The 10237-nt window shown below is 29.9% G+C and overlaps 2 protein-coding genes across 2 annotated transcripts; one reads left to right on the top strand and one right to left on the bottom strand.

Annotated features, from left to right (window-relative positions):
* Positions 1-4987: 4987 nt before the first annotated feature.
* On the bottom strand, positions 4988-6015 carry LOC119678098 (chymotrypsin-2-like). Its single transcript, XM_038089763.1, has 3 exons — positions 5862-6015; positions 5437-5799; positions 4988-5370 (listed from the first exon to the last, which is right to left on the bottom strand). The coding sequence occupies exons 1-3, from the start codon at positions 5973-5975 to the stop codon at positions 5077-5079; spliced, it is 771 nt and encodes a 256-aa protein (XP_037945691.1). The 5' UTR covers positions 5976-6015; the 3' UTR covers positions 4988-5076.
* A 2199-nt stretch (positions 6016-8214) lies between these two features.
* On the top strand, positions 8215-10104 carry LOC119678097 (serine/threonine-protein kinase ULK3-like). Its single transcript, XM_038089762.1, has 6 exons — positions 8215-8374; positions 8447-8595; positions 8650-8871; positions 8931-9637; positions 9716-9900; positions 9960-10104. Exons 1-6 carry the CDS (start codon positions 8288-8290, stop codon positions 10065-10067), a joined length of 1458 nt encoding a protein of 485 aa, XP_037945690.1. The 5' UTR covers positions 8215-8287; the 3' UTR covers positions 10068-10104.
* The last annotated feature ends 133 nt before the right edge of the window (positions 10105-10237 follow it).

Here is a 10237-nt window from a genome sequence, read left to right as displayed (position 1 = left end):
GTGTTATATTATAACGAAATCATAATCAAACTATAGAATAATTGTGTTAGTTAATTACAGTTGTTTTTAAATTGTTTAATTAAATATTAAATATTCTTCCTTTTATATAACTCTTGCTTGTGTAGTGAGCTTTATTTGAGAGCTCAATACAAGGAAATTATGCTAATGTTACTCTACTATTCGAAAACAGTTTCTTTCATCAAAAATGGCTTTAAAATCAAATTTAAAATACGTTAAAGTATGGTCAGCCAAAAATTCAATTATTTAAAATAATATAAAAATAATTTTTGTTGTTGTAGTTCACTACTGTTCGAATCCTCTCTAGAGCCTTATTTCAATATAAAATCTCAATTTTTATAACTATCATTAATGTTTAATAGGCCGACAAACCTCTAAAATGGGTGTTACATAAAACAACTATTGCAATAGCTGTGTTGATAAGAAGAAAGTGGAACCATCAAATACTAACTATGTTTTTATCCAATGCATAACAAGAATGGTTACCCCAAAATTTGTATTTAATTATAAATTTTTAAGTTTTAAAATTTTTATAAAATTTCTAAAAAATTTCTTAATTAAAATAATATAGATAATAATATAATAATATATATATAATATATATATAATATTTTATAATAATAATAATATATTATTATATATAATATATATAATATATGTAAAATAATATAGAATCTACATCCACTTGGGATATAATTTTAACATTGATTAACTAGGCTTAACTTAGCTACTCAAATTTAATTATGAAAATAATAATTTATTGCTTTAATGAGCAAAAATTTTTTAATAATTTCGTTTTTTTTACGTGCTAATTGGTCAACAGTTAAATAACTATTAGTTAATAGTTATTAGTTAATAATTAACTATTGATCAATTAACGCGTAAAAAAACAAAATTATTATTGAAAATTATAATTAGAAAATATAAATATTTATGAGTTACATAAAACAATATAAATTTCTCCATTTAAGTTTCTTTTATTATTATTTTTATTATTATTATTATATGCTTATTAACGCATAGCTTAAGCAAGGCCGCTGATTCTGCCTGCACTTCTAGCGAGCAAACAACACTCGAAAGGCTGCATGAGTATGCGTAATTTATTTTCTAAACGAATTAATAACACTCATACGCCACCGCAGTTGAAATTTACACATCAAAATGAAAATAAAATGAAAATAAAAATTAAAATTAAAATAAAGAAAAAAACTCTTATTTCATGAAAATAAATATTTAAAATTTAAATGTCGACTAGAAACTTTTTTAATTGCTTGGCAGCGCAACAACAATTAACAAATTACTTCCGCTTTCCGCGTTGTTTCACCCGCTTTGGTTTGGTTTAATTGAAGAAGATGGAACTGAAATGCACCGCAAGCAACTGAAACATTCCATGCTTAACAGTAACACTCACTCACCTATTGAGCTCAGTGCCTGCCACACTGGTTGTGCCTGCCTAGCTTAAGTGACCTTACAGAATATTGCAACCGCAGTTCGGTTTTGGGTGTGGATGCAACCAAGAACTTATCAACTTAGACAAATTAAATAATCTTTTTTCTGTTTTTTGCTAAATAAAGCAATGCGCTTTATTTGTTTTTAAAATTTTTTTTTCAGATACTTTCACAATAATTATTGAAGTTTTTGCTTAAATTAATGTGTATGCGACGGCTAAGTGCAGTTAAGATTTTATTTTTATTTATTTTAATTTTATGAAATATTTAAAAAAAAAATACTTTTTTTTAAAGAAATATTTACTTTAAACTCAATTATTTATTAGTTTAGTTTTTTTTTTTTTTTGAATTTTTATGGTTTTTATTTATTTGCTTTACAGTATTTTTAATAATTTTTATTTTTTATAATTTTTTAAATTTAAATTTGTAACGGTTTCAAGAGCGGACAAGAACAATACAAAATAACTGCTTAACACTTCACACTTCACTGTTAGAACTGTTCTACTTTTATTGGCTTTAAATGAATTTTCGTTTTGCCTGTGACCGCACGCGTTGAAATCGAAATTTAACTGAACTTCAGTTTGAACTTTTTCCTCTGATTTCTATTGGATCTGCGGATTCGTGTGGTTTCGTATGGCGCACAACAGTGTTGCCGTGCAGCAACAAAAGTACTAAAAATTTTTACAGCATCCAAAGGCATAAGGTTTATATAATATAAAATAAATAAACTAAAATATTATTGACTGTTTTGTATTTTTGTTTTATTTTCCAATAATTATAGTTATATAAATAAATAATTATACATATACTTCTCACGATTAACTAAATTTGCTGCCAATGTTTCAAACAGTATACATTCTAAACGCTAACGGTCGAAAATTGAAATGGTTGTGATATTAGCTAAATGTGATACAAGTTCCACATACGTTAATATAACTTACCACTAATCGACAGTTTTAATTGTGTTGTATTTAAAGTTTTAGATTCATTGTAAAAAAATAAATCCTACTTTAAAAACCTTATAGAAATTTTCAAAAGTTTTTGGCAAGAATCTTGGACCCAGAAATTTAAATTCGCGGTAGGACTCACTAAAACAAAAAAAAATTGACTGCTAAAAACATAATTAACATAAATAACATAATAAAGTCGTGGTGGAACTCACTAAAAAAAACATGTTGACGGCTAATAATGAGCCATATCAGACTGTCGTATCAAAAAGTATGAGATAAAATATTAGTTCAATATTTTTAAAAGAAATCTGTTACTGCGATGGTCTTATAAAAAAATATTCACACAGTAATAAAAATTATAATATAAAATAATATTTTCTTATTTTTTCTTTAAAAAAAAAAATAAAATATAAAAGGTTTTCCCAACAGAAACAACATTTCGTCACTTAAAATAGGTCCATCTTACTGGAATTTTGACATATTTTAAGATGTTCTATCAAATAAATCCCTTCCACGCAGAATTAATATTCTTGAGGATATGAAAATATTCGTTTGCTCAATACTTTTAATTTAATCTACTGTGGCTGTGAAAGCATGATAAAAACAATTTATCATTGTTTTTATTTATAATTAGAATTTATTTATTTATAATTAAAAATATTATTGTTGTTATTTGTCAAAAATCCTAAGACCAAATAAGCCAAGTATACAAGCATAAAATAGTTATAATAGTAAATGCTGTTACCATATGTTAATCCATTCTTATGAACGGTGCTGAAGAAAAAGAAAAATAAAACAAAAAAGAAAGACAACTTTATCGAAAAAGACTACCAAGACTATCACATTTTAAAATGCTGTTACAACCTTAAACAATTCAAAGATTGCATAGTACAAGTAAAAAAATAACCTAAGAATTATTACGAGATTACTAACCGGTCACTGTAGATTGAATAATCACCTAATAAAGTTAGGAATCAAATCCAACTCAGACTGCAAATACTGTAGAGAAGAGAGGGAAACTATATACTATGTGCGTGGGGAGTGCCCGACACTAATGCTTAAGCGGAAGAAATACATAGGAGGATTTTTCATGAATCATAAAGATTTAAGACTAGGAAAGATAAGCTCTATACTGTCTTTTATTAAAGAAATCGGACTTGAAAAAACACTCTAGTCTGATTAAGGGGCACTATAGATCTTTTAGGTCGCAGTGTAGCACTTATTTTCAAATAATAAAAATAACTTCTGAAAAATAAATCAAAAATGTATTTGTTAAATTTTTAGAGAAAAGCTTCAACTCAAATCAACTCTTTAAATAAATTATAATAAACTAAGCTCGTTCTATATTACGTCAATGATCAAAATTTTTTACCCTAATTAAAGTCAGTTTCCTTCTGTGTTTTGAGAAAGCGGTTATGAAAAAATCTTCATTTATCTTTATATTTATTTATTTACATCTTAGCCTATCACGCTGGTGGGGAATTACTTATATGAAAAAAATAGAACTGCCAATTTGATTCATCTTTACCTAATGGGGGAGTCGTGGTCGTATAATTATTTTTAGTTTATATATGAACAAACGCCAAACCTGTGGTGCTATTGTTTAAGCTCAAGTGGACTTTCTTGGGTTCTTGGCCTTCGTAACCTCAATCTAACCTAACCTATGGATGCAGTGATTCACAAAATAGACAATAGATTATCTTGTCGAAATTTTGGTTTTCAATTTTATGCAGACCCTTAAAGCCAATACAGTTGGTCTCTAAAAAGTACAAAGAATAGAATAAAGTAGTATTCTCCACAAAGTAAAATATTTTATCGGCGCAAGTGTTATATTCTTCAATTAAATATTTTATTTTTTCTTTACAAAACATGTTTCAATACATTCAGATGATCTTATTTCTTAATAATACAACCAGTGGTGTCATTTTCAATATATTTCTACTTCAGACACTGTTACAATTTATAATATATATTATTGATATCATATTAATATATATTATTTATATGAAAAGTAATCGAATACGATATTAAACCACGAATTAAAAGGTTCTTGATCTAACCTTTAAGCAGTAATTAGCAGCCTCGTTAGCTCAGTGATAAGGGCAGGCGTGCTTACAACTCGACGAGTAACAGTACTTACAACTTTTCAATACAAAATCTCAGCATCTTCCCAAAGCTCAAAATATTCTCCAAATATTCTTCTCCAAATATTTTTTCTCCATCAAATCCCATTTACTGATATAAAACCACATACTTATAACCCCACTGTTACCATTTCGCAAGTATTATATGTAAAATCTACTAAATTCCTTAAAACGACCCCAAAGTATTTCTACGTTTTTTCATAATTAAACTAAATATATCAAGAAAGACCTACTCTTCATCAACAAATTATAATCCACAACAAAACATAATAACTTTCTAGTTATTAACAAACAGACACCGTTCATATTATCACTGATAAGCACGCTATGCACTTGGCCATAAATTACCTATTGTAGGTATTTCTGCTGATACAGACATAAAATGTTTATTTACTATATCGAATCGACTATCGCAAAATATCACAAAGCATTTTCAGTATTTATTTTTATTTGATTTATAGATCAAGCAAATAATTTCTTCACAAGATATCAATATTGAATTTCATAGAAAAACACTCAATCCATATTTGCCTCAATCCAATCGATGTAATGTGAAACTTTTGTGTAGACTCCAGGGTAAGGGGCAACTGTACAAGGCTTAATACTCCACGAAACAATACCCAATTGTACTTGGCCATCCAACAACAAAGGACCACCAGAATCACCACTGCATTGTCCCTTGCCACCTTCATCTACTCCACCACAAATCTGATTTTCATTTGTTTTAAAATTATGACGAGTGGCACATTCATCGTCCGAGTAAATCTTTAAGTTCACCTCTTGTAAGTGATTTTGCACAACTCCACCAGTCTAAAGAAACATATTTTAATATTGAATTGAGCCTTTATGTGATCAGACAAATAAACAAGTACTTACAGCATTCAAACCCCAACCAGTCAAAACTCCGGGTGCACCCTCTGGAACTTGTGGAATTTCGAAACCAGCTTCTGGTAAAGTAACTGGTGCCAATGTTCTGTAGTTGAAAGAAAGTTCACCATATAACTCAAGTAAGGCAATATCATGTGCATAATTGGCAGATGGATTGTAACCTGAGTGGACAATGATTCTTTTAACAGACGCAATATTAGGTCCACTTTTGTTAATATCAGTCACAGAATATTGTATACTAATGCTTGCAGCTGTCTTGCCCACTACACAATGCGCTGCAGTTAGTATATAACGCGATGATATAATACTTGACCCACAAGAATGTGAACCAGTGGATCCACGCAATGATACCTGATGATTACTTTTACAAGTAAGTATAACATTGACTTCTTCATTTTTCATGCTAAACTTACCATAAATGGATATTTGGTTATATCGGAGTCGGTTCCATTGACGACACGCGATTGTGGGAAGCTCTTTGCGCTCGCAACCAGAAGCAGACAAGTCAGCACCGTTTGTAGCCACATTTTGATTTATTCTAATTCACACCGAATGTTGAACTAAAATTTCTGGTCTACGTCTTCACTATTTATTAATGATACAGCCATCGAGTCTATCAAATCTATATGCTGTGATTATGGTAGCGATAAGTATGAGTTATTGTTCCCTGTATTCATACGTAAATTAGATTACAGTTTGTTTTATATTCGTGAGTTTAAATCCGTTAAATTATTGTTCAGTACGTCTAGAAGACAATAAACGATAAGATACGAGTAGCTGGTACCACTCTTAAATTATGGGAAGTATAAATTATAGCTATCAAGGATATTGACTTCTAATGTTATTGATTTTATATAAAATTTATACCTTTTTTTAGCTTTAATAAATTTCTTTTACTAAGAATTAACCATTCTTTACTTGACTTTAACCATTCTTTGTCTCCCCAAGCATGTGATTTGTCCCTCCTCTTATACTACATTACCTTCTATGAACTCTTATTTATTACACAAGAACATCACAATTCGGCAGTATGAAGACAATATTATAATTATTTAGTAAGCTCCAAAGATGAGATTTGCAGTGCGCGCGTTTACACTATCAACATTAACTTAACAAAGTACGGCAATTAAATGTACAGCAATTAGTGTAATTTTTCATACAAAATCCATTCAATATCAAAAAAACAAAATGTTATCGATAAATGTAAGTGTAAACATAGGCTTAAGACAAAGCTTGATAAGGATAATTATTTCTTTAAAATATATGTTTAATGTTTATTAGTATTTTTCTATACCGCAATGCCTAAACTGACCAGATTTGAACATTTGTAAGTGAACTATTTAATAATATCTTGATTCTTCATATGTAAGTGAGCTCATGCATAATTGCTGAGTTGCCCTAATTTGTTTGCTTCCACCTATTGCTGGAGTTCAAGCATATAGCAAGCATATAGCAGGCATGAGTATTGTCTGGATGTCTAGGATGTTAACAAGAAAAAAGTTCAATATCTTGTAAGGCTCAGTAAGATGTAAGACTAATGGCTACATCAGCCAATCTCTGGTTTTTCTTCATTGATTTGAGATGTAATTCTTTGCCTGATTGGTACCATCAGACAACAGAACCATATAGAAAAAGTCATCTAACTTTAATTTTGTAAATCAAATGCGTAGTTTGAAGACTCATTCCATTCCAATGATTTGTTTAAAAGAATGCCATGTAATTAAGCAAGAGTATTTTGACATTGATTTCATTGATAATATCCTATCCAATAAAATGCATTAGAATTTGGCACTAACTGCTGTTTTGAGTTTCTCTCCATTAAGGAATACATTATAATATTAGGCTTTTATTTACAAATAGATACCCGTTACCGGGTTTCGGCCAGACGACTAGTCGCCTCGGTTGCATGCGTTTCTTTCCAATCTTATACATTAAACTTGATTAGTGTTCTGTCAACGTTATAACACTATCGGAGGTACGATATTCTCCTACATCTTTTCTTCAACTGGCTTTCACCCATTCTTAAGATATAATCAAACCTTCTAAAACGCTAGACTTTTTCAATGTCGTTTTCAATGATTGATGTCAATGTCGTGGTAAGCTTTGTACAGGTTATAAATAAATTATGACAGTACCCGTCAACTCGTAAAGGTGTTAGTAGATATTTATATTTTTTAAAAATGCATATATCGAATCAAGTCACACTTTATCTGTCAAATAATATAAAACAGCTGTCAATTTAAGTGTAATTTTACTACTCTGGCAAAATATCAAGAGTGTTATAAATTAATCTCGAGTGTTAGCCATTTTGATTCATTTTCACCAATCGAAAATGAAAATTGCACTAAAGCGCGGTGCAGACTATTATTTTTGAGTGATATTGAAAGAAATTTGAGCAAAAGAGAGCGCAACTTGAATAACATATAAAAATGATAGTCTGCACCGAGCTTAAAATTATTTTGATTGAAAAAGTTAACCCAGATATAACAATCGAAAACGCCATATATTAAGTCTGTTCCACGAGTTACTCGTAGTAAAACTCAAGTAAAACACAAGTACAAACAGAGAGCGTAACACAAATAAAGTGGAGCAGATCTATTTTTAACCAACACTTCAACCACAATTGCAGTAAAATTTGAAAACAAAAATGCTTCATCTAGTCAACCTGTGGTTGAACATCATAAACAAATGTTCATTAAACGCAGCCAATACTTTGACGTTTCTCCGAATTTCATTCATATGAATTTTTAGTTATTGTTGGTTTTGTTTTGGTTTTTATTTGTATATAATTTAAAATAATTAATTTGTGATATTTATTAAATAAAATAAATGTGTAAGTATGTCATTACCACGTATAACTGACTATGAAATATTGGATAAATTGGGTGTTGGTAGCTATGCTACCGTTTTTAAAGTGCGTCACAAGGTATATATAAGAAAAATGTCCTTTTGTGGTAAAAATTATATAAACCATTAAACTTAATCTATAAATTTTCAGCAAAATAAAACATTTCATGCCATAAAATGTGTGGAAATGTCAAAGTTATCGCACAGTTCACGTGAAAATCTTGTTACCGAAATACGTCTGCTACGCTCATTAAACCACAAATATATTGTGGCTTTACAGGATTTTTTCTGGGACGAGAAGTAAGTAAACTGAAAATATAATTAATTGTAATTAACATTTTAATATGATTTTAGAAACATATACATCGTTCTAGAATACTGCAATGCAGGCAGCCTTTACAATTTTATACATTCAAAGAAATCACTGCCAGAATCGACATGCAAGTACTTTTTGCGTCAATTGGCACTTGCGGTGCAATATATGCGCACTAACGATATCTCGCACTTTGATTTAAAGCCGCAAAATTTATTATTGACACGCAATCCGAATGTTGTATTAAAGGTGGCAGATTTTGGGTGAGTCATATTAGATTAGTTTTAAAGTTATTATCTTTAACGCTTATCACTAATTATAGTTTTGCACAACATTTAAAATTGGGTGAAATAAATCAGCAACTAAAAGGTTCGCCCTTATATATGGCGCCAGAGATTGTACGTAAAAAGCAGTATGACGCCCGTGCTGATTTATGGAGTATTGGTGTTATATTGTACGAATGCCTTTTTGGCAAAGCACCTTATTCATCGAAAACTATCGAAGAGTTGTTAATGCGCATACGTAACGCTGAGAAAATTTGTATACCGACAAATGCACGCATAAGTAATGAATGTCATGACCTGCTAAGTAGGCTGTTAAAACATGATCCTGCCAAGCGTATAACGTTCGAAGAATTTTTTGCGCATCCATTTCTTGATCTCAAAACTTTCCCATCAGAAAAGACATTAGAAAAAGCAATAGAACTAGTTACCAAAGCTGTGAATTATGATGAGAATCGTGATTACAAAGAGGCTTACTATTTATACTGCAGCTCTTTGCAATATTTTGTGCCGTTGATAACAGAGGAAGCTGATGCCAATAAGCGTTTAGCCTTGCGAAACCGAGCCTTGAAATACTTACAGCGTGCAGAAGAAATAAAAAATGTTTTAATTGAAGATGAGTTTAAAGCAGCTGCACATCGTAAGAGCGTCAATGTAGACACACAAGTTTGTGCCAGTTCTAGTACTGGACCACAAGCAACTTCTTTAGCTGATGTTATAGAGCCTGATACACGCTACAAGCAGTTGTGTGAGTAAATATACACAATTTTAATTGAAGTTAATTTTTTATTGTTTCTTAATTAAAATATTATTCTTGTTTAAATAGTTGCAATGTCTAACTCTAGTCCTCAATTAAAAAATGCACTTGAAATTGGCAGGCAGGGTGAGCTATATTTATACGAGCGAAAATTTGAAACCGCGCTTGAGTCATACACAACAGCTTTAGGTATTTTAGTGCAGTTCATGAACAATGAACCTAAAGGTGAACGCAGAAACTTACTACTGCAACAGGTATTTATATATCATATTAATACCATTATATATTTTTAAATTAATATAACGCATTTTAGATTGAATTTTGGATGAAGGAAGCTGAAAGCATTAAGAGTATTTTGTCTGCTAAGGAAATGGATGACGAGCAAAAAATATCTTCGGTACGAAGTTGTTCAATACAGTAATAAGTACATAAAAAATTTATATATATACAAAATTTTATATTCTATCGATTGTAGAACTTAAAAATTATTAAATCATATCTAATATATAAAAAATGTTAAACTTTTTGCAGCTTTATATAAATCATTATATGTATGGTTATATAATTCAACACAAATATAATTTAAATGTT

This window comes from Teleopsis dalmanni, chromosome 2 (assembly GCF_002237135.1).
Source record: "Teleopsis dalmanni isolate 2A chromosome 2, ASM223713v2, whole genome shotgun sequence".
Lineage (NCBI taxonomy): Eukaryota > Metazoa > Arthropoda > Insecta > Diptera > Diopsidae > Teleopsis > Teleopsis dalmanni.
This window is presented reverse-complemented; position numbering and strand designations above follow the sequence as displayed.

Excerpts from the sequence above, each read along its gene's own strand:
- LOC119678098 (XM_038089763.1), bottom strand. The coding sequence starts at position 5,975 with ATGTGGCTACAAACGGTGCTGACTTGTCTGCTTCTGGTTGCGAGCGCA. Across the intron at positions 5,800-5,861 it reads TAACCAAATATCCATTTATG|GTATCATTGCGTGGATCCAC; the intron begins GTAAGTTTAGCA and ends AGTAATCATCAG. Across the intron at positions 5,371-5,436 it reads CTGGTTGGGGTTTGAATGCT|ACTGGTGGAGTTGTGCAAAA; the intron begins GTAAGTACTTGT and ends ATGTTTCTTTAG.
- LOC119678097 (XM_038089762.1), top strand. The coding sequence starts at position 8,288 with ATGTCATTACCACGTATAACTGACTATGAAATATTGGATAAATTGGGT. Across the intron at positions 8,596-8,649 it reads GATTTTTTCTGGGACGAGAA|AAACATATACATCGTTCTAG; the intron begins GTAAGTAAACTG and ends ATATGATTTTAG. Across the intron at positions 8,872-8,930 it reads TTAAAGGTGGCAGATTTTGG|TTTTGCACAACATTTAAAAT; the intron begins GTGAGTCATATT and ends CACTAATTATAG.